This window comes from Diorhabda sublineata, chromosome 8, assembly GCF_026230105.1.
Source record: "Diorhabda sublineata isolate icDioSubl1.1 chromosome 8, icDioSubl1.1, whole genome shotgun sequence".
In the NCBI taxonomy this organism is placed as follows: Eukaryota; Metazoa; Arthropoda; class Insecta; order Coleoptera; family Chrysomelidae; genus Diorhabda; species Diorhabda sublineata.
Window position 1 is genome coordinate 16,600,392 of NC_079481.1, and position 27,690 is coordinate 16,628,081.

At 31.1% G+C, this 27,690-nt stretch overlaps 1 protein-coding gene across 7 annotated transcripts in view; it reads left to right on the top strand.

Annotated features, from left to right (window-relative positions):
* LOC130447589 (cellular tumor antigen p53) overlaps positions 1 to 27,331 on the top strand; it is a 39,480-nt gene extending 12,149 nt beyond the window's left edge. For 4 of the 7 annotated variants that reach the window (XM_056784478.1, XM_056784482.1, XM_056784479.1 and 1 more), the window contains exons 4-8: positions 152 to 286; positions 3,768 to 3,957; positions 5,335 to 5,566; positions 9,215 to 9,401; positions 11,949 to 12,894. In XM_056784478.1, the coding sequence (XP_056640456.1) occupies positions 152 to 286; positions 3,768 to 3,957; positions 5,335 to 5,566; positions 9,215 to 9,401; positions 11,949 to 12,119 (915 nt within the window). In that variant the 3' untranslated portion in view covers positions 12,120 to 12,894. Of the gene's footprint in view, positions 1 to 151; positions 287 to 3,767; positions 3,958 to 5,334; positions 5,567 to 9,214; positions 9,402 to 11,948; positions 12,895 to 14,039; positions 21,007 to 22,330 lie in introns of those variants that run through there. The other 3 variants (XM_056784483.1, XM_056784484.1, XM_056784485.1) reach the window with 3 other exon arrangements.
* Positions 27,332 to 27,690: the final 359 nt, after the last annotated feature.

A 27,690-nucleotide genomic window follows, 5' to 3' on the forward strand; every position in this document is an offset into this window, starting at 1 on the left:
AGCGCCATCTAGTGACACGTGGTTTTCGCAAATAGCGAAAGTGTTGTCAACGTCTGAGAAGTCACTCATTTGTTAAACAGACCTCATAGTTCTTTATCAAATATAGTTAATGTATTATGGCAAATTCTTGAAATTTAATATTTTATTGTAGATTGACAATATGGAGCAATATCAAGATATAAAAATACCTAGACCTATTAATACCATTCCATCTAATGAAGAATACAGCGGGCCATTTGAGTTTGAAGTAGATGTAATACCAAACGGTGCAAAAAATGCTTGGGTAGTAAGTATTAATAACGTTCTTATCACTTCATAACTTTGCATTGTTACTTAATCGTCATCGTTAACTATTAAATCTTTATGATTCATGCTAATTTATTGTGTTTTAGTCCATTTATAGAGGTAGATCATTTCTCTTCCATGTTTTTTTTACGGTTTAATGAGAGTTCTAACTCTCTTTTTTGTCACTCTTATTTTTACATTTAGTTTTTATTTATTTATTCTTATAATCACCCAAAAGAAATCAAGGACCTTATAACAAAAAAAAAGGAAAATTAGAAGAGAATGGCAGCAAACCAAAACGCCAGCTGATAAAACAACTTTAAACAATGCTACACAACTATAACACGAAATTCAGTATATCAAAAATGATTCTATAGTTGAATATCTGAGTGAATTAACTTATAATAACAATGCGGATTATTCACTTTGAAAAGCAATCAAATTACTGAAAAGGCCTATTCTACATAATCCACCAATTAGAAAAGAAGATGGATGTTGGACACTAGATAATAAGCAGATTTACAGAACTTTTAAAAAAACCTTCCTCACTGAAGAAGGTGAAGAAACACAAGACTGGATGAACCTGAAAAGAAGGATTCGATTGTTAGACCTACCTCTCTAAAAGAAGTTTCTGCAGAAATTAGGAATAACATCAATTCTACAAAAGCCTTTAGATTTAACCTTATCACTGGAAAAATCCTGAAACAACTGCCCCATAAAGCTATAGTCAAATTAACGAAAGTTATTAATTTGTTATTCAGACTGATATATGTAACTAAGCTATGGAAAGTAGCAGAGGTTATAATAATATCTAAGCCAGGTAAACCTCTCCCTTATGTTACATCCTAGAGGCTCATCCTTTATTACCTACTATTTCGAAATTGTAGAAAAAATTGCTCCTCAAGAGCATAGATGAAAAGAACATCATCCCATATTTTCAATTTGGTATCACGTTAATGGTAGTATTTAATTACTAGACAGTAAGGTATACGAATGAGTAGGACATTAGCATTTGAAAATGTCTACGTTAGTTGATTTAGGTTAGAAAAAATTCTGTATAACTATAACTCAAAATTGAACAAAATTTACGTCCCCAAAAACTTGTTATTCTCATAACCAAACTAGAGCAAAATAGGGGAGTCAAAGAATAAAGTGGAACAATTAAGTTTATTGTAATTTATTGCGACGCTCTGTTAACATTTACACTGGTAGTTTGGACTCAAGAGAGAATAGATGTATTTACTTTGAATCATTGATTTTATACCTATGACGTCACACAATATGGCGGCCTCACTGAAATGTTTAAACTACTTACAAAATTTTTGAATTCTCAATAGTTTTTTCTCTATAAATATTGATCAAATAATTAAAAAACAATTATAATAAAAGTTGAATATAAACTATCCAAAATTATTTTTTCCCAAACCATGCAAGTACCCTATTACATTTTTCAATTGTTTTTAGGGTCTTCGTGTTTATCCAGATTAGATTGTGATCCATTTCATAATTACCTTAAACGTGTCTAATGGTTTTCATCTCATTATATGCCCTATCCAATCTATTTCTTCATTACTTTTTATTTTACAATCCCAAATCTTGTAGTGTCTGTTCACATACTTCAAGATCATTTTCCTTCTTTTTTTGCATTGCATATGTGATTAGCTTTTCTAATTATTACTCTTGAATAATTAAATCGAGCAACACTATCAAATTAATATGTGCTTCTTCATTTCAAAATAGTTTTCTGTAGCTTTTCATTTCCTTTCCTTTTTACACATATTTTGTTTTGTCTTTATATACAAATCAAATCTTAATTCCCTATCAAGCCTGCTATATATTTTATTAATTATTCTTCTGTATTTGCTATGATTGTAACATATTCTGCATATGCTATAACTGGTAATTGAATCCACACTAAACTAAATATGGGATCATTAGGGCTTTTTTGAGTTATACTGATCTTGATTGCACTCTAAATTCTTTTTTAAGTTGTCTTCTGATGAGGGCGAGAATAAATAAAACTATTCACTCGTGTCAATTTATAGCCTGTCCGACTTACTAAATCACATTTCACTTGAGAGGTTTGGAAGTTTACTAAATTAATGATTTTAAGAAGATGCGAAAGCCCCGATCAAAGATTTAACTAGAAATTATGTATACTTAGTGCTTTAGGGTTAGCAAATAAGTGAGTTTTCTTTGAAGGTTTAGGGAAGTAAGAGGAAGTATTTGTGTCTGTTGTGTTGTGGTTGATTTTAAGCGGGATTTAATTGACCCCTTCATATGAATACGAGGATGGTCCTAAAAGTACCTGGCTTAACCTAGAAATGATGGTAATTGCTTTATTAGAAAATACACAAATTATACGGCTTCAAGTTTGAAGACGCTACGTTGTTTAGTATTTGTTTCACAGCTATCAAGAGTAAACGTTCCCAGTGAATTTGTAAACATTACGTCATTGTTATGCGGTACAATAATATACCAATATAAAATTTGAACCAGAGAACTAGTCTGGGCGAGATTGCTCCTTCGTTATCAACAGTAAAATATTGGGTAGCAGAGTTTAAACGAGGCCGTACGACCTGCGAAGACCAGTATCGCAGATGTCGACCAAATGAGGGGCCGACTCCAGATATGTTGAAGAAAATCCACAAAGCGGTACTGGATGATAGTCGACTGAAAGTGCGCGTGCTCCAAAGAAGGCAAAGACTATTCCATCTGCAGGCAAGGTCATGGCGTCGCTTTTTTGGGATGTTAGTGGGATAATTTTCATTGACTATCTTGAAAAAAGAAAAGCTATCAGCGGCGTGTATTATGCGAACTTATTGCAACGTTTGAGCGCAGAAATCAAGCAAAGACGGCTGAATTTAGCCAAGAAGAAAGTCTTGTTTCATCAAGACAATGACCAGCTCACACATACATTATTACAATGCCCAAAATTGATGAATTAAAGTTTTAATTGCTATTTCATGCACCCTATTCGCTAGATTTAACCCCCTCGGGGTATTTTCTGTTCTCAGACATGAAAAGTTGCCTCGGTAGTCAAAGATTTCCCAACAATGAAGAGGTGGTGTCGGCAGTTAATGGCTATTTTGAGGAGTTTGGTGATTGCTTCTTATAAAAAAGAAATCGAATTTATTGATTACGTTGAAAAATAAATATTTTTTTTTCTAAATTTTTGTTTTCTTCGTTAGGCCAGGTACTACTTATGGGACTATCCTCTTACTTAACCAGAATTAAATTCCACCAATATCCAAACAGATGCTTTTTGGTGGATATAAATCTATAGCTTTGTCCTCAAATTTATTTTGACTATTCTTAGAATTAATCAAAATAACATTGTTTGGGATTACAAGGGGTACAAACTGCTTTTTGATCAAATTTTCAATATAAAATCTTTATGTTTGGAAAGAGTCCAACTTTTTGGCTCTTTTAGAGTCCAACTTTTTGGCTCTTTTTTTTTCATTCGTTTTTTTATTTTTCAGTACTCTCCAATGCTCAACAAAGTTTATATGGATATGAGATCAGCATTTCCAGTAGATTTTAAAGTTAAAGATAGACCACCGTTTCCCCTATTTATCAGAGTGACGCCTATGTACAGTCTGCCACAATATACACAGGATTGTGTGTACAGATGCTTGAATCATGAATTTACTGATGATGGTACTGATCGTGGTAAGTATATCCAGAATCTTGATGGTTCTTTTTTTGAAAAATAGCATAAGGTTAATTGATTGCACCATTATATCTTAATTTAAGGCGATATTGGTAACAATACCTACGTATAGTATTGTTATAATAATAGTTTACTAATAATGTGATAATGTGATATATGACGAAAAATGTAACAAACTTGTAACAATGTACTTAATTGCCTTACCGTACACTTAGTATAGCCACAGAGTATTAGGTATTTAAATTAAAAAAAAATCTCCCAACTACTTTGATTCTGATTTACACAGAGAACTGGGGGGTAACCATTTTTTGCTTGTAGTTAAAATACTGGATGAGCTATAAACCCGTTAGGTGTATGGTCTTGAGTATCCATGATTACTTGAACTCTGAATATTTATCGCAATGTTTAAGGCGTCTTGATTATTGTTATCTATTTCATGTTCATCAACATTTTCTAATTGCTCTGTGCTGTTGGTTTTTAACCGGTGACCTTCAGTGTTGTAGATGAGGGCTTTTGAACTTAGGGACGGTCTAATTTTTCTGTAGCCTTTTATAATGAGTATTCGTTTGCAATTAAATTTCTTAGGTATTGTTAAGTAGAATAATTTATAGGCTTATTTAATATCCTTTTCAGTTCCTGAGTTGCCCTATTTAATTTGATTTTATCTTGCCATATTTGGCGAGGTAATATTCTATTAAATATTTTATTTTTTATTAAGTGAAGTCTCTGTTTTCAATACAGCAAATGGGTGTTGTGGTGTTTTACCAGGATGCATTTTGGAATGTTTTTATGAGCTTTTTGACTGTTTCACTGATAACGACATCTGTTTCCAGAGGTATATTGATGCTCAGACTTTTGTTGACATCTGTTCTAAAGTTGTCCTAGTTTCTGAATTTGCTATGTTCCCTAACTTATGTGCTTATACAAACTAATATTAGGAGAATAGTCAGAAGAAAGATCAAAACATGAAGTAGCGTCGACTAAGTGAGAGGAAATACCTTTCATGACACAAAAATCAAGTAGATCTGGTACCTTCATGCTGTTATTTTTCATTATTTCATAAAGTTGTCTATCTCTGGGGGTTGTTAGTGTTGATCCCTAATAAATGTGATTAGAGCTGTAGTCACCACCTGCAATGAAGCGATTTTCGAGAGTTTTGTAGAATTCAGTGAACTGTTCTGATTTTATAGCGTTTTATTGAACTTTTATTCATTATAGATGTACCTCAGTGTGCTGTTTTATCGCAGCATGTTGACGTTCCACAAAACAATTTTTAGAAACTTATTCATTTTTCCAATTTAGTTATGATGGTTGTTTGTTAGCAATTAATGGTACAAAATTTCTTACTAAAATTTATTTCTTGATGTTTTTTATAGATATATCACCTCATATTAAATCTCACGTCATAAGATGCCATAATAAAACTGCTTACTACATTGGAGAGAAATCAGTAAATGAACGCTTAAGTGTGGTAATTCCTCTTGCATTGCCTCAAATTGGAACTAACAGTATTAGAGAAATGTTCGAATTTGTGTGTAAAAATTCTTGTCCCAGTCCTGGAATGAACCGTCGTGCCATTGAAGTTATATTTACATTAGAGAATGAACAGTAAGTAATAGCTAAATTTTCATTAGATGAGTTTATAATTAATAATTATTTCAGTTATTTCAGATTATGTTTTATTTCTGCAGTATTTGTATTTACTCCATTTATAGCTATCAAATGTTCCCGACATTATAATTAGTTTATAATTAATAATTATTTCAGTTATTTCAGATTGTTTTTTATTTCTGCAGTATTTGTATTTACTCCGTTTATAGCTATCAAATGTTTCCGACAAATATTGGAAAAGTACAGAATATTGTTCGTAATACATATCAAAAACTTTTAAGCTACAGTCAGACGTGCCAACCTACTTTTAGAGCTTTAAAAAAAGCCTTTATACAATAAACCATTACAAATCGGTTATGGGACCACTTCTCTTTAAAGACTAAGTTAAAGGACCAATTAGGGTTGGACTATGAAACCGGCCGTTAATCTTATATTTTCATTTAAAGGTATTTCCTTGACAACAGCTTACTTGTAGAATGATATACACTTATAGCTCTCTTTTCAGCATATTTATGGAAAATTTCTTCTTGTTGATATTTTTTAGTATTTTCTGAATAAAAAAATTAAGATCATATTCACCAGATTTTCTATATGAAATCAAGTTCTGAGTATTAAACATTCAGGCTTGCAAACTGAGAATATGAGATCTCATAAAAAAAGCTAACACAAAGCTTGAATTAATCTGCCCATGTCTAGCAATGCACTTATCTCAACATCCAATCAGTGATCGGAAGCATTTCTGACTGGCTTCTTTTGGAATGGATACCTGGCTATTGAATTTTGACTTGGTATTGACATAAGGGTTAAACCTATCAATGCAATGGTTTTGAAGAGTTGTCATACTTGAAATTTATTTTATCTAATTTAATATTACATCATTCATCATCAACACTCACCACACTTACACTAAGAGTATTAGTGCTACAATTACTCATTGACCCTGTATCCAAGACACATTTCTGTTATTTTTTGCGTCAAGTTTTGATTGCTTTCTTTTAACTATATGTACAAACTTTTGTCCAAACTCTTGCGAAAAAAGTTAAATCATACTTTTTGCTGAACCCTGCTTCATACGGAGTCTTTTTTCAATTGAATTACAGCTAGCTCTATATAAGTAGTTCACGGCTTCTACCAACCATTTCTTATCTAGTTTTTTGCTGTGTAAAATAGTTCTACATCCTTCCATTGTCCATTCTTAGCTTTTTTATCTTGTTTTTTGTTTGTGTTTCTATCATAGTCACAACCTTTTTATTACTTTCTGTAGTCTCATATTTATGTTTTAGAAAAAACGAATATCTATAACTTTTATAATCGTCTTTAAACATTAAGAAATATCTAGTTTTCCCAACTGATGGAACCTCAATAGGTCCTTCCAAATCTCCATTAATAATGGACCCCAACTCCCCATACTTCTACGTGAAAATGTGATTCTGTTAACCTTTAGATAACTGGTGCAATCCTAATTTTTTAAATGGGAAGTAAATGCTTGTAATATAGTGTTTTCCAGATCTTTTTTAGTCTCATATTTATGTTTTAGAAAAAACGAATATCTATAACTTTTATAATCGTCTTTAAACATTAAGAAATATCTAGTTTTCCCAACTGATGGAACCTCAATAGGTCCTTCCAAATCTCCATTAATAATCTCTCCAGGTTTCGTAGCTCGACTGTGTGGGAAAGGAAACCTGTATTATTTTCCGGCAAGACAATCTCTTCATATTTTATTCCATTATTTTTCTATACCTCCCTTACTTCATCATAATTTATATGAGCTAACTTCTTATGCCAACCATGCAAACTATAAATCATATTACATTATGTTGGAAGCTCATTACTATGTTCATAAAACTGAGTTTTGAACTGCATTCTATATAGATTTCCTTCCCTGTTTGCTATATGTCTGCTTTATCTATCAGCTGACACTTATTTTTGTTTGAGTTCATTTCTAGGTTTCTGTCCAATGTTTCGCTTAACAAAAACAAGTTTACATCTAACTCTGGTATGTACAATACATTTTCTGAATCTGTTCTCAACCATTTTTTTTTGTTCCATGCCAATACCTGCAAAGTGTCTACACCATTCACGTCTACTTCAGTGCCATTAACTCTGATCTGACTTATTTCGGCAACATTTTTCAACATTCTGAATTGGCTTTTGTCACAACACATGTGCTCTGAAGTATCACTATCCATCCACAATGCGTTTTTTTCAGCTTTTCTTTATCTAACATATCCATTACGTTTGTACAGTTTCATATGAATTCATCTATCAATGCTTGAACAGCAGTAGAAACAAAAGATCTTTCTTCATTTTTTTGCTTCTTAGATCAACAAAACTTTGCATTCTGGCCAGGCTTTAAAAAAAATGAAAACTATTTCTCTACTTGTGGAAAGTCACTTCGTAAATGAAGTCCTCCACACTCAAAGCATTTTAGATCTTTCTTTTTATTATTATCATTTTTCATTTTATTTTCACCAACACTACAAAATCTTTTAGTTGCTAACGCTTCTACTTCCTCACTATTTTTAGTTCATTCTTCCTCGAGCATTAATCTCGACATCAGATCATTAACAGCTCTTTAAACTTCAGGAGTTGACTCCCACTTTGTTCCGAAATGCTTCATACTTTCTAGCAGAGACATCAACACTTGTCATAACCATCTTGTCAGTTATTCCTTTCTCCAAAGATTTCATTGAACCTCTAATCTCTTCTAACTGTAACATAAAATCTGCAGCATTACTTTCCTTGAATTATAAACTGAAAAATATTTGCATCAACAAATGAACACTAACCTGTGACTGGTGTTCATAAATAGTTTTTAACTTAGTCCCTATTTCAGAAGATCGTACATGTTTAATCACTTGCTCATCTAATCTTGATACGATGATTTCTAGAGCCTTTGTGTCTTTACTCTCCCATTCCTTTAATTCACTCGGAGGAATTGGTCTTTGTTTTATGCCTTCCACAATTTCAAAATACCTTTTAGACTTCAGTGTTCCTGAACTTGAATTTTTCACATTGCCCAATTATATCCCGTCAATTTTGTAACGCTTACTGCTGCTTGGTCTCCCATTTTCGCGTTTATTAAATCCAACTTTAAAAATCCGGCCGAATGTAACGTCAACTTTCACCGACTTCTCACAAAAACTAGACGTCAACTGGGTCCATGACCTGTTAACGATAAGTTCTGTATATCGATATACAAACAGTAGTACTTTCGTATTAATTTGAATACCAGCGTACAAAAATCTGTATAAAATGATAATTGTCTTATTGAACGTCGTTGCTACAACTGTTTTTTTTTATTAAACAAAAACTAAACGTACACTACAAAAATAGTACGACGGTAAAATAATCTTATTGGCTAATTCAAACAGACCCGATACTTGGTTGTGTATTAAAGAAGGAACTAGAGTTACTCTTTCACTTGGAATACTAGAATTCAAATACCTACTTTACCTACCTATAATTCTGATTCATGGTTCCCCTTATTTAAAAGAAAACTATTTGCAGCATATTCAAGTTTAAACGACGATTTTGATGCTATTCAATGAAGCTGGAAAATGGTTATGCAAGATACAAACGTAAATGGACAACCATACCAAATAACATCTTCCAAAATCTAACTGTTAAATTACTTTTTAGGTCTGAAATATTCGGGCGGAAATCGTTAAACGTGAGAGTTTGTTCGTGTCCAAAACGTGATAAAGAAAAAGATGAAAAAGATAGTGTTAAACAATTACAGCCGTCAGGAGGTAAGAAAAGAAAAATTCAAAAACCTGCCACAAAAGTTGCTGCAGTTAATCACGATGTCACAGAATATGATATTACTGTAAGTTGAACTTATAGCAATTATAAAATATACTCCATTCTATTATGGGTCTAGTAAAATTTTTTTATCATACTCTTCATTTTCTTGATAAAATCCAGCAGAAGTGTGGAAAAGCCAAGTGTCAAATTTAAATTAAAAATCTTCATAGGGGAAAATAAGGTACATTGATACATGCGGCACATAGATACAGTCAATATTCATCGAAAAGCAACGTTCACTCGACGATTTAGCGGCTGTCACGTATAAACCAGTTTCTGATGTTCCCATCAATATTTTCGTAGTTTTCTTTCGGATGTAATTCTTCTAATTTATTTAGTGTTACCTGTGTTATATTAAGACATTTGGTAAGTACATATCTGTCATTACATTACGTAGACTTTATTTTTTTGATTATTTATTGCTTCAATTTTTATAAAATATTTATTGCGATTGTAGTAGACAGGGGCACATTAATGCATGTGCTCTCTGGGCACATTGATACGTATCAATGTGTCCCAATATTTTGTTTAATGTATGTATATATATAAGACTTAATATATTTTCTTTTTATTTATAGAAAAATGGTTGGAACATTTAAATGCAAAACGAAGAGAATTTTCATCGATAAAATTTCTTTGACTTCTGGGATGACGTATTGGGAGGAAAATTATCAGTAAGAAATATAATTTAAAACCTGCAACTTTACCGCATAGAATAGAAAAAAAGAATAATAAAGACGGCGAAGACGAGTTTTTCATCTAAGTATACCTCCCAGCAAGTATTTACAACCGAACAAGAAGATCAACTAAATGCTTATATAATAAAATGCATCGTGTGCTTACATTAATCAAAGTGCGACAGCTTGCTTATGAATACGCTAAAAAATTGAATTGCAGCTATCCACCGTCTTGGGATGTCAATAAGAGTGCTAATTTAGATTGGATCTGTGGTTTTTGTAAGAGAAATAAAATTATTAGTCTAAGGAAACCCGAAAACACAAGTGATGACTGATTAAGTTAAATGAAGAATTATTAAATCTTATTGTTTAAATATTTTTCAAGGCATAGTTTATTTAGATTTACTTGTTCTATTTTTGTATAAAGATCGCGAAATGTCTTTAAGTCAATTAGTACTTAAGTGCATATAATTTACCAAAAAGAAAAAAAACAAGTAATTAATATGTCATAAAAATGAATAAAACCTGTTTGATTTGTAGAAATATTACTTTGAATGTACCACGAATGTGGGGTACATTAATACAAATTTCATTTTTTAGTAAATAGGCTATAATACTTTTTGTGATTTAATAGAACGGTTAATTTTAATTTAACAAGTCGGTTGAATATATTAAACTTATTAAATTGAATGTTACTGTCAATAGATCTTCTTTTATTGCGTCTAAGTAAAAATCGTATCAAGGTGCCCCAACTCCCCATACTTCTACGTGAAAATGTGATTCTGTTAACCTTTAGATAACTGGTGCAATCCTAATTTTTTAAATGGGAAGTAAATGCTTGTAATATAGTGTTTTCCAGATCTTTTTTACTTTCTTTAAAATGGGATAAAGTTGTTTCGATTTTATAGTTCCAAATTCCAACATAAAAATTGTATCTAATACACTCCAGTGCAAGCAAATCCATTCACTTTGACCTTACAGTTAGCGACGACACTGTCATCAGTATATTAGCCCGTCAGTAAAGGAAAAAAATTAGGGTAAAGCTGAATTTTACCCATTTGATATATTATCACTAGAGGATTTTCACAAAAGTTTCAAAAAATCCCCATGGAGCTCCCCTCAAAGGTTTCAAATGCTAACATTCAGTATAATAAATAACTCTCTCAAATATAGTCTAATAAGACGTTGACGTTTAGCCCCGCCGATCGACACCACCTTTTTTATAGTTGAGTTCTCTTTGAACTATGTCACAGAGTGTATTCTCAAAGCATCCTCTTGATATTGTTCTATCTAATGTTTTCGCGTTTAATTGTTTTTTGACAGCCTCTTATGGAGTATTGTGGAGTAGTGTCTATGTCTAGAAGGTACATACTGTGTTTCTTTGATTTGCCTGTTTCGTATGCAAATTGACACGGATGGAAAGTTTCTACTTCAGAATCTCGTTTTAGATAAAAACGAGGGGAGGCTAATTGGTCTGAAAGATTTGGGATGTGTGGTGTCCTTCTTTCCTGCGTTTGGAATGAAGGCTATGGCTTTGGATACAATATTACTTTAGTATTAGTAAATAGTCTATCGAAATTGGTTTTTCTGTATTAAACGTTCATATTATAATACTATGGACACGTTAAATTGCATTCTTTTTAATTATTTCGGCCAATCCGAACAATCAACTGATCCAAAAAGTGTTCAGTCCCAATTAGTTCGGATTAGCCGGACTCAACTATATCAATAAATCGTGAGCAAAGCAGCACTACCAGTTGCACTATTTCTGTGGCTGACTAGAACCATTTTAGTTAGTAATAAACAAATTTTTTCATTTATGTTCGATCACTTATCTGATTTTAGGTATTGAATCAATTTATGAACCATATAAAAAATAGATTTTGTTTTAGATTCCAATTGTTGGCGAAAATAACGTTAAAAGTATTTTAAAATTCAGTCATGATTTGATGGCAGGTGAGATAGAGCGTTATTCTGACGATGGTCCACAAGCGATAGCGCCTTTTCGAGAGGTTTTGAATAAATTGAAAATAATGATAAGTAAGTTTTTTATATTAAAATAACTAGAGTTTATTCAGTAGCTCCTAGTTAAGAAAAATATTCTTTTCAAAGTTTCATGTCCACTTAGCAGTTCAAACCAATGTGCTATCAACTTATCTAAAAAGAATACTTAGTTGTATTAAAAATAGTCCTTTCAAGGTCATCCGATATACAGAGTCCCGTTTTTAGTCTGAGTTCATTTGTTTGGTTTAATTTTTGTTAAACATTCCTTTAGTTACAACTTTTTCAATTTATAGATTCGCTTTTTACTGATAGAGAGCTCTACTTTATTTTTTGAATAACTTATGTTAGCCCCTTTTGTCACATGATACTGGTCACATTGAAATAACTAGCAAGTAGTGCGTGATTTTATTAAAGCTATATAATAATTTATATGAGGATCGTCCTATAACTGTTTGAGAAGTTGGGAAGAGGCTACATGTATGGCACACAAAAATTGAAATCTCTTGGGCTAGTTAAGAAGCTTAAATTTTAGGTACCTTATGAATTGAAAGAAATTCATTTAGCACAAAGAACCAACATTTACGATACGCACCTTTAACAAAATGAAACTGGTGATGAAAAATAGGTCCTGTACAGTAACATAGTTCGATAACGATCATGGAGCAAACAAGATGAACCAGCACAAACTACATCCAAAGCTGATAGACAACAAAACAAGCTCATGTTCAGGTTTAGTGTTCCACCATGATAATGCAAGGTCTCACACATCTTTGGCAACTCGTGGAAAACATATGGAACATATATAATTGATTATAAACTGTGCTTTGTTAAAAAGTGTTTTATTCGATACTACAAAACCGAAATTACTTTGTCGCCAACCAATAATTAATTACCATTCTCTAATCATTGATTAAAGTTCCAGAATAGATATTTAAATTATTTTACAATTATCGGAAAAATAATCTAACTAAATGTGATTTTCTATATAACTAATATTGCCAGTTATTTTATTAAATATTTCACCAGCTTATATAAATGGACTATTTAATCCTATATTTGCTCTTACAGTTAATTGATATACATTATTTTGAGATCTAGTGACATTGTTATAACTATTTGATATTCTACTGTAGTATGTTATACAGTTTTGGAACCTGCAGTTCTCTAAATAGTATCAATAAGTTAGTATAAGGAAATGTTTGACTGCGAAATAAAAGAATCCTTGCGAGAACAACATTTGACCGAAATAAAAGATAATTGCTTGTAACCAAAGTTCAATTATCAAAATTCTGAAAGAAGATTTATGTTAAAAATTAAATTTGAATAAATTCATTATTCTTCATCAGACGGGAAATTTATCAGTCTATGTGTTACCTTGCTGCTAATAAGATTTTTATACAATGATCTGTTGATCCAAAATCTCTTGTTCTTAAACTAAATGAATGGAAAAACAATTTTTGTAAATGGGAAATACCATCAAAGGATGTTTTCGGATGGAACTCGAAACAAACTAGACGATTCATTTTGATAGTCAAGAAGCCATCAAAGCACTTAGCTCCTATGTTATGGAGTTAAAGTTGCTGAAGGAGAATTTTCTCTATGAGCATACAGGGAATTATGAAGTTGATACACTCGCCAGGGAAAAAGCATGCTGAACACATTTTATGTAGATAAATGTAACAGAATTTCAGAAGAAGGTAAACCGAAAGAGTTGGTATCTTACCTTCTTTAATATTGCGAATACTTGAGTTTTGTCTTTATCCTAACTTTTTAGTGCACATTTAGATAAAGCGTTACATTTTAATTATTTTTTTTATCAATTTATTATTTGCAAATTTTAGTTAAAAAAAATTTCACACAATCTTAATGTTTACATCACACAAAAGTTAGAAGCCATATCTCTATTACTGAATTTGTTTCAAAAAATTATTTATTTCATACTTAGTGCCATATTTTATTTAACTCTTATTTTTTTACAGGAGATTGCAACGAGTAATTTTTCCTTTATCTTTATACAAATGTTTTACTTTTTTATGTTACTTATCAAGTTAATATGACTTATTTTTGTATTCTCTTTTTTTGCATTTTATATGGAAGTATATAAAAAATTGGATTTTGTTATAATTTTAGAACAAAAAATATTTCTTTCTTTTGCTCAATGAAAAGTTTTCTTCTATAAACTTAATTGAAATTCCAATTTTTGTATATAGAAACCGATAATTTTACAGGGTTTACTTGAAAAATAATGCTGCACTTTTTTAGTTAAAAATAAAATTTGCGGTTATATTTAGTATATTCCAAATAAAATTCAATGTACGCCATAAAGATGCGTTTTTTGGCATCTATATTACACAGTGTTACAGGGTTGAGGGACCGTGTGGCACATAGGTCCCCATATTCAGTACCAACTTAGGCGCCAAATTCAAATAGCGAGTAAATGCATTTGAAACCTAAACCCAAAAGCTTTTATTTTTCAATGTTTATTCAAAAACGTGTTCCAAATGCTTTTAAAATTATTTATTTAAAAATAATCATGCAGTTTTTGGCAGATAAATTATTTTATCAGAAAATTTTCTTATTTGGAGAATTTGTAGTCTAATAAAATAAAAATGATAATTCGTGTGAAAACTAATAATTTTTATTCAAAATTTTCATTTTTATTAAAGTAAATCACAAATACAATACTAAAATAATTGTATGAAAAATCGAACGTATTATAAATAAAAATTGTATAATGTTAAAAATTTATTTTTAAAAATATAAAATCTGGAAGTAAAAATAATATTTTCTTTCTCAATTAATATTGTAAAAAAGGTTTTTAAAGAAATTTGTATGAATCAATAGTAAGTGAGAAATTTGGAAATTAATTATCAATAAAATTGAAAAATTTTAAGAATTCATAGAAACAACAAAAAGTAGAAATGTAAGTTTAAAAATTTTCTCCATTACTATAAAAAAATGGGTGTCCGCTGATTTACAAACAAAAGAATATTGTTTACATTGTAACTTCTCAAAAACGTTAATTTATTGTACGAGTTTAAGTTGGTAGTTAAAGAGCCATCTGACGCAAGTTTTTTGACTTAATTTAATGCTTTTAATAATGTTAAATACATACTTTACATTATAACTTTCACATGAAAAAATTTGTAATTATTGTATAATCAACTAAAATGTTTGTATCACTAAAATAAATCACCTGTAGCATCACTAGTTTGTCTTGAAAATATAGTAGGAAGAGCGTTACTTTCGGATTTTTTCATATTATCTACTCATTGATCACTATCAAAATGAAGTTATAAAAAATAAGTTTTATTTTTAATATTGGATATCAATTTAAAAATGAATGATAACATAGTACAGTATCATCATATTTTCATTTTAACCTCGCATAAAGCAGCTGAATCTCCAGGAGTCCAATTAGAATCTTTCCCACCAAGTTGAACACAATTTATTCTCCACAATTCCATTCTCTTTGGATCTCTTGGAAAGTAGCACATCTTCAAACTAATTCCATTCTTTTCTTTAAATCCAGGAGCATAAAGCTTTTGTATTTTTAACAAATATTTTATGATAACAGTAAAATATCAATTTTTTACTCAATCAGTTTACACACAAACAGGCGCTTACGGTCACATCACTGATAGCCGAATCTACGTCTGTGAAAGTTAAGGTACTGAATATGGCGAAACCAATCAGAAAGAGACTAAGTATCTGCCACACTGTTCCTCGGCCCACTGTAACAGTGTACTTGAATCTGCATAAGAACAATATAATTAGTAAACCCAACCTAACCTAACAATATAATTAGTAAAAATAAAGAAAAGCGTTGCTATCAGCTCGTCACTTCTTTTCATTATATATTTCAGATTACAAAATATTTTTCAATTCGTATTCATATTGTTTATTGCAGCATACAGAATCATAAATTAATCAAGCTTCAAATTTGTCTCTTAATAATTGCATATTTATTTTAATTAGTTGGTGAAATATTTTTCTTCTGATTCTTGTGTTTATACTTTTCTTTATTTATTATTGTAATACTACTGATGGTGATTTTTGCTAACCTTTTTTTGTTTTATTGAATATATTATTAGTTTTTTTTTTGTGAAGATATTTTCTTTTTCTCTAATTGTTCATTTCTATTTAAGCTTTAATAGTAACTTCCATTTTTCAATTAGTGTGTATATGGTAGAGTATTGTTTTTGATTATACAGGTGGTAGGTGAAAACGGGCAGTTTCTTATTAAATTAACCTTAATTTCAATTTGGATTGAGAAAATACAAGAAAGATGAGTGATGGTTAAATGTTCTTCAACTACTTAATTTAATCTTCTAAGTTGAAATTTCTGCAATTGTTTGCTGAATATATGGGTTACTATTACTACAATAATGTAATTACACTGTCTGACGCGAAGTTATAGTCTCTAGGGACCGAAGATAAACTTCCTTCGGTCCTCTAATTACTTACTCAATTCATGTCGAAAATTTATTAAGACAATTTATTATTTCAGAAAACTTACTAATTGTGATGATTCTTCATTTTTTTTTGTTCAATATAGTCTTAGTGCCAGTTTCTATGGGCGAATTTGGTAGCCTTTTATTCGACGGGTCTGATTTGGTTCTTTCAAAAATTAATGTATGCTCATTTTATTTTGCTTTGTTAACAATTGTTACGTAGAAAGTAACATAAATGTTTATGTGACGTGTCAGTTTGCATTATTGATTTTGGAATCATGAATTTGATCATTTAAAAAAAAAGATTTCAGAACAAAACATTTCACAATTAGTTAATTCCTTGATGATGAATACATAAGTATTTGAAAGCTCGGAATATAGATATTAAAAAGTGTATACTTTGGGGGTTGATTTCCCACAATCCAACAACTAAAACGTTTATAATATATATCTTTTAACTATAAAGTTTTTTAACTCAAAGGAAATCTTTGTCAACTTGGTAATAAAAATTATTAATTTGTGGGTTACGGCACTAAAATTTAGAGTATCCGATGTCATTTTGAAACTTGTTTTTTAAACTAAACAAATTTGATATTTTATAATAAAATTTTATATCTTACAATCCGCAATTAAATAATATAAGTCATTTTCAATTTCATCAATTATTTTTTATTTATACAAAGATCATATTTTCATTTTATATTTAAGCCAAAAATTAGTCCCTGAGGATAAGTACATAGTTTTTCGATAGCTTGGAATATATATTAAAAAGAGTACACTTTTATATTGTATTGCCGCAACACCACAATGATCATCAAAATTTACCATCATTTTAATTGAATTTTGAATTGGAAATATATATTCCGTATTGCTAGCCTGTCACTTGCACATGATAAATTTGCTATAAAGTTATTGGAATGGAAAATGACGCTGGCTACAAATACTTTCCTTATATTCAAAAACAGATTTCAAAGTTAGATGTCGGAGTTTTTATGACGTATATTGAATTATGTTACTGTGAAACGTTATTTATAAATGTTAGTAACTGTTGTTACCGTTATTATTATCAAAATGTGTTTGTATTAAACGATTTTTTTGTTAAATATAACAAAGGTTTTTATATATAAAATTAATTAACACTATAAATGTGACAATAAAATGAAATTAGTTATAACATTTAATACTATATGAGGTGTGGTTACTAAATGAGAGTAAGGTCTGTCAACGAATACAGTAGATGTTTTACCCTCTACCCTTCTACCCTTCACATGATGTTTCCAGTGTTAAAAATGTTTACAGCTAGAGGAAAACTTATGTGCATTTTACTCCAACTGTTTTCTCACTTGAAAATATTATCAACTTTCACTCACGTAGGACCGTAAATGCCTATACAACGATAAGCTCGGATTAATATACCAATTCTCTCAATGGATTCGACATTGAGAGCTCTTGTGAACGCCGATCGTATTCGGTTATTCCAAGACCTTGTTTAAATTGCTTAAAAGCGTGTGTATGGGATAAAATTTCAATCTTATACACTAGTTTTACCTTCCTGCAGAGAAAATTTCAAATAAATTCAATAAACTGTTACAGTCTAACTATCTACTGAGCTTGGGGTGGGGGATAACCATGTTCAAGCATACCGTAACATGTTTTCTGGAAACAGCATCAGGTCATTTTATAGCCGCACCTCGTATACTTAACAGAATTGGCTGTGGTGGTTTTTCCAGTAATATTTTTACTTCTTTGTTGCTAAAATTTGTTTTTTGTACAACTGTCAATAAAACTTGACATTTCTGCATCTCTATCGATATGTGAATGTTAACTTCTTTAACTGCCAAAATAATTTATATGAAATATTGTTTTTTGAAAGATTCATTGTGAACAAGGTAAATAATTAATTATTATTAATCATAAAACAATTTCAGTTATTGGAAATTGATGGTAAAATTTAAACAATAACTTCCAATATAAATTCCCGAAGATGTTACTGCTTATCAGAAACGGTAGATATTTTTTGAAGAGTTGATTCCATAATTTTTCAGACATTTTAATTTGTTTAGAAGAAAATGGACAATTCAATATTTTGTTGGAAATCTCAAACTATATTCTATATATGCATCTGCTACGGAGGCAGATTTTCAACCACTGGCGAGTTATGAATGTAATAGTGCCCCATGTATTGGCTAGGAGAGTAACAGAGCTCCTAATGAAACATTGATCAGTGTAGCTCTTATACATGTCTTGCTGGAGATGTTTATATTTTGAGGCTGAGATTGGGATTCTGGATCAAAATCCAGTTTAATTTCAATGGTCATAGTATTATATCTCACAATGTACAATCACAAATATTGTGACTTCTCTTTTCATTATCTAACGGGATGTCATAGGGTTTCTCAGGCTCATCAATTGTATCAGTTGAGGCCCTAGGACCTATGCCGATTTCTTTAATATCTCTATTACTTCAAATTAGTACATATTTTGAATATCAAACTAGAATAGAGAAATTATTCAGTTCATAAATGGCCCATATAAAAGCATGCAATTAAAGGAGTGATAATCAGATAGGTACTTCCATCAGATGCACCAGCACCACTTTTTTCCTCTCTTGTATGTATGTATGTTTGACGCATCTTGTTACATTTCACTTTTATTTCAATAATTGTGGTTCATTTCAATTGCTTGAATGGAACTTGACCTTGCGAGTTTATTCTTATAATTTGTAGATGTAATTTCGTACAATTTGTATGGTGTCCCTTTAGCTCTGCTTGAGGGCAGCGACTTTCGTCCAAGATATAGTTTTAGTTTTAAAATGCAATTGAAATCAATTAAATACGTTAACATAAGAAATAATCGATGGTAAGTTGTGAAATGAAGTGATAATCGTCAATTGACAATAACTTTTATTATTTCAAACGATGTAATTTCACATTCACAGTTGTACAAAAAATGTTGTTTGTATTTTATGTAAAAAATTCGTATTTTCATGGTACATGTGCCATTAAAAAATTTTCTGCACTTAATACAAAAATAACTACACCGTACCATATTTTTGAATGATCTCACATAAGTTTTAGTATATAGTTTTTGAAATATATGTGCAAAGTGCAAATATATTATAGGAATACACTATGTATCACATTTATTTTTAAATTTTGATTACTATTTATATTTAAACATATTCACTCATTTTCACTTAAAAATTTCAATTATTTGGATTGATTCATGGATACATTTTGAAAATACAATGGAGTTTGTTAATAACCACAAATTATGTTCGTTCATTTCAACATTAATTGTAGGTGTATTCCATCCGGGTAAAGTTCTGGTGTCTACTTTGATAATAATTCTCACTTTAAGTATTATAATTATATTTTGACATTTATTTTTGTGCTATATTGTTAAATGGATTTGATTACTGTTTATCAAGTTTTTAATCTTTCCCACTTTATATACAATTAGTAGTTTATGTAGCATTACGAGACTTATTTTAGAGATAACAATATGTCTTTGAATCAAATAAAAACCCCACCCACACCCACTGAAGACAAAATAAACTTATAATTCTTTAGATTTTAGAATAATTTTAAAAATATTGTTGAACTTTGTTTTCTAATATGTTACCAAGAAAGTGTTTGGAATAGGAAGGAACCTGGATCCTGTAAGTACTACATCTGACCCCAATCATTTGTGTATAAAACTTCTGTTTCATCATAAAAACTTAATATTGTAGTTGGCTTTTTATATAATTGATTTCATGTTTGATCCTTCTGATGAGGTAGACAGTTCTTTATTTCTAATTTTTATTCAATTTCCTTCTGTACTTTGTCTACATGTTCACATATATTTGGTATAATTTTAGTTTGTTATTCTAAATCATTTGCATCAGCCAATGTAGAGCTTACATTTTCTTAAAAAATTAACGTCATCGATACTATAAAAACAATAACTTTACATTAGGAAATAATTGTATACCAACAAATACTAATATGTACTAAAATAATTAAAAACTATGAAGAACAATTATAATACAAATCAATCAATTTATGAAGCATGAAAATCTTCGTTAATTTTTTTTATTTAAAATTGTTGAAACGCGAGACAACAGATTTGTCCCTCAGTCTTCTCATAAATGTTCGTTGTTAACTGTACTTCAGCTCATCCTTAACCTAGCGTGAATTGCATCTTGTGTTGTCACTTGCGGAGTAGTTGCAATTACGTCGTCATTTTCCTGATTTATTGTTTAAAACAAAATATCTCTTATATAATCTCTTCGTCAGACATTTCATGAAAAATATTTTCCTCTTCATCCATTCCACGGTACCAAATTTCCAGACTTATTGTATATAAGCAGCCACTTGCACTATTACTTCCAAAGTTACAATTTGTGGATCGTTGTTGAATCTGGCCATAACTTTATCCGAAAAGATGTAGGTAGGTAATCGTTGATGAAACCATTGACAAATAGCAAAAACCAAGTCTTTCATACAGGGTGCGGCAGCATAACTTCCTTTTTTCAAAAGTTAATAAAACTTATTGTATGAATCAGAAAATTTTTATTCGTTTTTTATAATACAGGCACATACATAAAGTTTTGTTTTACTGAGTTTTGAAGATCAAATCAGTTAGGTGACGTCCCCCATTCTCCATACACTGAGTAAACCGATTTCTGGCGTTTGTCATGACTCTTGCCAGCATAGCAGGCGTTATGTTGGCAATTTCTTCCTGGATGTTCGTCTTCAAATCTTGTAGGGTCCTTGGACGGTTCACATACACACGGGATTTCAAAAAACCCCATAGGAAATAATCACAAGGGGTCAAATCGGGAGAGCGGGCTGGCCACTCCAAATCGCCCCTAATTGAGATAAGGCGCTCTGGGAAGTGTTCCCTCAAAACAGCCATCGATGTTCTTGAAGTGTGTGCCGTTGCTCCGTCTTGTTGGAACCAAGTGTCCCCTAAGTCCAACTCATCTAGCCGTGGGAAAAAAAATTCCTGTAACATGTTTACATACCGGTGCGAATTCACTGTCACTGTGACTTCATTTTCCTCAAAGAACCAGGGACCAATAATTCCACGTGAGTAAATTGCACACCACACTGTGACTTTAGGTGAATGCAAAGGCCGTTGATGCAATTGTCGAGGATTGGTATCAGCCCAGTAGCGCATGTTTTGTTTGTTTACGGATCCACACAAATGAAAATGGGCTTCATCACTAAAAAAAACAATAGCGTCCTCAGGAACGACTTCCAGAAAAACCTCACACGCGTTCCTCCGAGAATTGAAGTCACGTTCAGAAAGTTCCTGCACAATTGCCATCTTGTATGGATGAAAATGAAGATCATCATGAAGTATTCTCCTCACAGAACGATCGGAAAGTCCAAGGGCAGACGCATGTTTGCGCGCAGAACGCCGTGGTGATCGCAACACTGAAGTTCTAACTAACTCAATGTTCTCCGGTGATCTAATGGGCCGAGGGACTCCAGTTCTTCGTCTTGTCACACTTGCAGTTTGTCTGAACGTAGTGACCCACGTAACAATTGATTTCCGGTCCGGGACAGGGGCCAAGGGGGCTAAATTAAAGCGATTCCGAAAGGCGCGCTGGGTTGCGATCACAGAACATCCGCTCGAAAAGTAAACCTCAACGGCAAACGCACGCTCCTCACTGTTCCAACGCATGATGGCGACTGAACTGTGCCGGGACAAAACTTTATAGTCCCCCCTCTCGAACGAGACCACTAGCACTCCGTTACGACATCTACCGACTAAATGGCGAACTTTTTAAAAAAGGAAGTTATGCTGCCGCACCCTGTATAAAGTTTTTTAACGTTTTTTTTACATTAGCTGATAGGTTTTTCTAATAATCTTGCTTGACAAACTGAATTACATGTGGATCCATTGGTTGAATTAATGCAGTTTGTCGGAAGACACATCGCAGTGATGCGTTTATCTTCTGTCGTCAATTCTTTTTCAATTGATGACTGTTATAAAGAAGCAATAATGATTTTTAAGGAAATTATGAACTTTCAACTATTTTCTAAATTCTGGTACTAAGCATTTATCAAACCACTTTTTGTAGTCCAGGCACTATTATCTCCATAACAGCATACAAGTAAATGAATGTCTTCTAATGCGAGTGATTTATTAGATTTCCAACGATCACCATGATATGGTTAAATTTTCTTTCTCTACTTTTCGTCCAGGTACGGATTTTTCGTTATAAGAAACGAACGTTTCACCTTTTACAAAACTTTGAATTGAAATAGCAAGTGGCATAATTTCTCTGCTGCAATAATGGCTTTTGAAACTATTTAGCCCTTCTTAGCGTTCAAGGCCAGCATGGTTTCATGAAGAAACCACATGTATAAATACGCCACCGTTTAGCTTTCTTTAGTGTCTGTCTCTTGCCTGACACACCGTTAATAGTTGTTAATATGAAATATTTATTACTGAAAGATTAATTACCGTTTGAGTGGTCCAAAACTACAAAATTGCATTTTTATTCTTTAATTGTCGGTGAACACACGATAGCCCGTACCGCTATCATATGTAGAATTCAAACTAAGCGATCAGAATTAAAAGAGTAGCTCCATGTCGACCATAGTAGTGGTGTTACTTCAGCAATTATTATCAAATAAATTCTATAATAGTGGCGATTTACGGGGGGCGCCGGATTATTGAATGTCCACTGAGTTTAATGTTTCAAGTTAACAATATTTTTTATACTAACGTTGTATACCATTCTATTGTCATCTTTATTATATTCAGCTTCTCGCTTAATATTATGAAACTCCTCTGAACTCCCTAAGTATCATTCTGTTATAAGACGTTGAGAGGCACCGCATTCGTGTCATACATTTATAATGCAATAAAACGCTTATAAGATGCTTACCTCATTCAAATTTGATGTGTCTTTAACATGTTCAAGACTATATAGAATCTCCTTCTCTATTGATTTGGCCAACCTTTTGGTAATTAGGAAATTCTCATTTAAATATTGAGAAAATGAATACTTCGTAAACATTCCGATTTTTATTTGAAAATTATATTTTTAATATTATTTATCCACAAAAAAAATTTAGAAAATGTCATTACGAATAAACCTTTTTTTGCATTATAGTGCATCCAATTGATGAAAACTTGAGCTCATATGTTTTTTATATTAGTCAATTTTCTTGTGGTGAAAGAAAATATGCATTTTATTATGGAAGTATAAAATAGCAATTATTTTACATCATTTCAGTTGTTATTAAACGTTGAGTTCATTAGTTACAAATATATTTAATATAGTTTAAAGTGCTCATACGTATTAATTAGTGATTACTTACTTTGTACATTGCAGCGTATGATAATAGTATCAATTTGAGTAAAGTCTCAAGTTTAAAAATAATTAATATTTATTAAGTAAGTAGTAGAATAGCTTTTTAATAACTTAAATTATTTTAGTACATTTCGATAAATTTGTTTTGGAGTTTTTCCTTTAGTTTTGAATTAGTTTTTCCTTTTTCTACTTAAGTAAGGTTAAGGTTTTAGAATGCTCAATTAAATATGAGTTTGTTTAGTGTAAAATCTGCAATATCTTTCAATTTTATTCAATATAGTTCCTTTTTATTTTTAAACTAATCCATGATATGAGTTACACTGCCATAATTTGTTTATCATTGCATTACTTAAAACACCTGAGAGAGCTAGTAAACGTCAAAGCTGGAGTGGTGGTACTATTTTGGTTCCACCTGTATTGCAACATATCTAATTTTAGGTATAGAATTCCCATTTTTTATATTACCTCTTTGATTATAGTTTATAGTATATAGATTATAGTATATGTCGTAAGTTTATATATCAACAAATATCTTTAAAAACTTTGTAAGTTATACATAATTTTATTTCAAAATTTTCATGAGTTATTTCAAATGAAAATGATTTCAGGTTTGAAATAATATGACAGAAGTGTCAATAGACCCGCGGAAAGTTTCGTTTTTTTTTGTATTTGATTATTTTTATGGCGTTTCAATCCATTATGTGATTTAATGTCCATTTAAAATAATTTACCCTTACACAAACGTCCCTCCCATGGGAGCTGACGACCTTTAAACAAGATGTTGTTAATTCTGTTTTTTTTTTAAATATAACTAAAATACCCCGCTATTCATTATGAACTGTTTAAGGGAGAGATGCAGCAATCATGTCAACTTGAAAATTTTATATATTAGGTTTATGATAAATTTTACAGTAAATTCTAAAATTATAAGGTATTTTTCAGGAAAAATGTGCTATTGTTTGAATTCCCTAGTTTTTACAGTTTTCGAGAGAAATCGTCTTCAACTTTTTATATTTTAAACATTCAATCCCATTCATAGCTTATCTTTTGCAAATGATCTAATTTATTTCGAGCCGATATTATTACATCCCATCTGTTCTTGTATCCTAACTAAATAAAAATAAATTCACAAATATTAACCATTATGTTAATCACTGGCAATAGCCAAAAGACAAGTAAATCTTTCGTCAAACTTTTCAATCATTTGTCAAATAAGCTGAACTGAGTTGTTTCCATTAGTGTTGCATCGGTTAGGGAGGAGGTAAATATCTCAATTCATCTGATTTGAGTAATATTAAATGGGACATGAATTCATGCGAAAGGACTTTAGGATTGTTTGTTTACAAAAGGACCTTCTAGTACATGTAACGTTTACCCTTCCACATTGAAAACTTCTAACGATAATAGGGTTTATATAGCGTACAATTTATCAATGTAGGTTTATATAATGTACCGAGTTTGTGTAGTAACATTTCTATTTGAGATATGCTTATAAAACAGATGATTTAACGTCATCATTCTTTGGGAAGAACTATCGGTAAACGTGCAGAATAGTATATTGAATATACTGTTTACACCAACAACAATTATACTGTCTAACGCGCGTTTCGATAACCAACCTATCGTCTTCAGACACTGAGGGTAAACTAAAATCTAATAACTTGACATACCTGTTTTGTACTAAATTTTTTCACCCATAAGCCACCTCCCGCGAAAAATTAATTTCAGTGGGAAAACTCCTTGGCGGGAATATTCATGTTTATTTTTTGACTACTAAACTAAAGAGTGAGCTGTAAGGAATTGGCCCTTTGTCCCTATTTAAGCTACTCTTAAATCTAGCAATTTCAATGCTCTCAAATACATCCAATAATTTATTATTGCATACATTTTTTAACAATTTTAAATTATTAATATTTATGCAATGATTGTGACTGACAGCGTGATCGGCAATACTTGATTTTCCGGTCCGTCCATATTTCAAACTCTTTTCCAAATTTGGTATTTTATCCTTAAGATTGCCCAACAATTTTTAATGTGTTGTTGGATTTATAAAGCATCAAAGTATCAAAGCAAATTTTTCTTATATTTGGGTACTTTGGGTTTGGAAAAAAGTTGATAGAGATTTCTTAAACCTATGACGATCAATTAACCTATTTACAATTCTCTTTTCATAACCGTTGAGTACAACTACATCCTCAATGAAGGACTTTTCCTTATAGTATCTCTCGATGGTGAGCGAAAAGTGGATTAACCGATATACCAGAAAATGGATGCTGGCCATCTTATGTTGGATTCAATGAAAAGAATCAGCGGGGATGTACCTGCACGTAGCGGTGTTTTTCCTAAATACAAAAAATTCTAACCTATTACTATTCCTAATTACTAAAGTATCTAAAAATGGTAACTGTCCATTATTCTCCATTTCGTAGGTGAAATAAATTCATCTACGTTTGCCTTCTTCATATTGAATATGGCGATCTTTTGAAATAGGGGCTTCCTACGATTTGAACAGTAAAATTATTTTTGTATTTTGACACTATATCTTATTCTCATACTGTTTCAGGTGTTGAATGTTTTTCCATTTTCCTCTATACCACTGAAGTTTTTCCTCTCTGTTATTCATAGGTTTTGTTCGATTATTTAGTCTTAAATTATAGCAATTTAATTTTATTCAAAAGGTTATGTTTAATCAAGATTTCTTCAATTTTTACTATTTCACTCATCCACTATTATTATTGTATTTTATGTTACTCTACCTATTAGAAGTCTTTCCTGGTCTCCCCTTCTTTATTGTATCTTGTATAGTTCTATCATCTTACGATTCCTGCTACTTCACATTCTGAGATCTTTCAATATATTACTTTAGTATATTTAAAAAGTAAGATTTCTTTTGTTCTCTAACTACTTGTTTCCATTTCTAACAGAATTAGCATTTATGTATGAATATTGAAGAGTTCAATTTGAAATGGATATTATCTTTTAATCTAATGTGCCCAAATCATGTTTCTGGCTGTTTGTAGTCCCATTGCACCAAATATTTTTTCGCAATTTTCTGCAATAATATTAATATGGATGAATATGGATTACAGCACGTAACTTTATCATGAATTTTCATATTATGTGTGCCATTTCAGTAAAAAATGTTCAATAAAATGTGTTGTATTTTTTATTAAACTGTATTCATATTGTCCGTTTTTAAATGACTTATTTTTACTACAATCATTCACAATAATTTTTACATTTATTGTTATTAATAAAAAATTTAATACCAAAAAAAAAACGTTTGACCAAATAGAATTATGTACAGCTGATTAACAATAATTTTAATGTCGAACTTATAGTTGAAGTCAGTTGTTGACATAAACTTGTTTATTGTATGATAGATAATAAGCAAAATACATGCAATATTTTTCTATTAAGTGATATTTTTTTTATGTTCGTAAAATGTTATTTCATTTTTCTATTATATGTCTGAGGCAATAAAAGTAATTTTGATAAATAGTTTTATTTGTGTCCCTATGTGTGAGAACAGTGCACTCGAACCTTTTGGGCCGAGGGCCAGTTTGTAGCTCTGGCAGGCCAAAATATTTCAGAGGAATGTAGGTGGAGTATAAAGATTCAAGACAATAGCATTACATTTATTAAGGTAAAAATAGAGTACCAAGGGAAAATTACCAAAAAAATATTATGGAATTGATCCCACATGAAAAACGAAACCGAGGAAGACTAAATTGATCATAGATACACGAAATAAGAAAATCAATGGATGTACAAGACTGCGGCAACAGGAGAGAGTGGCGATGAGGCATCGGACAACGTCTTAGGATACTTGAACGGCTTTTGAAACAATTGAATTTC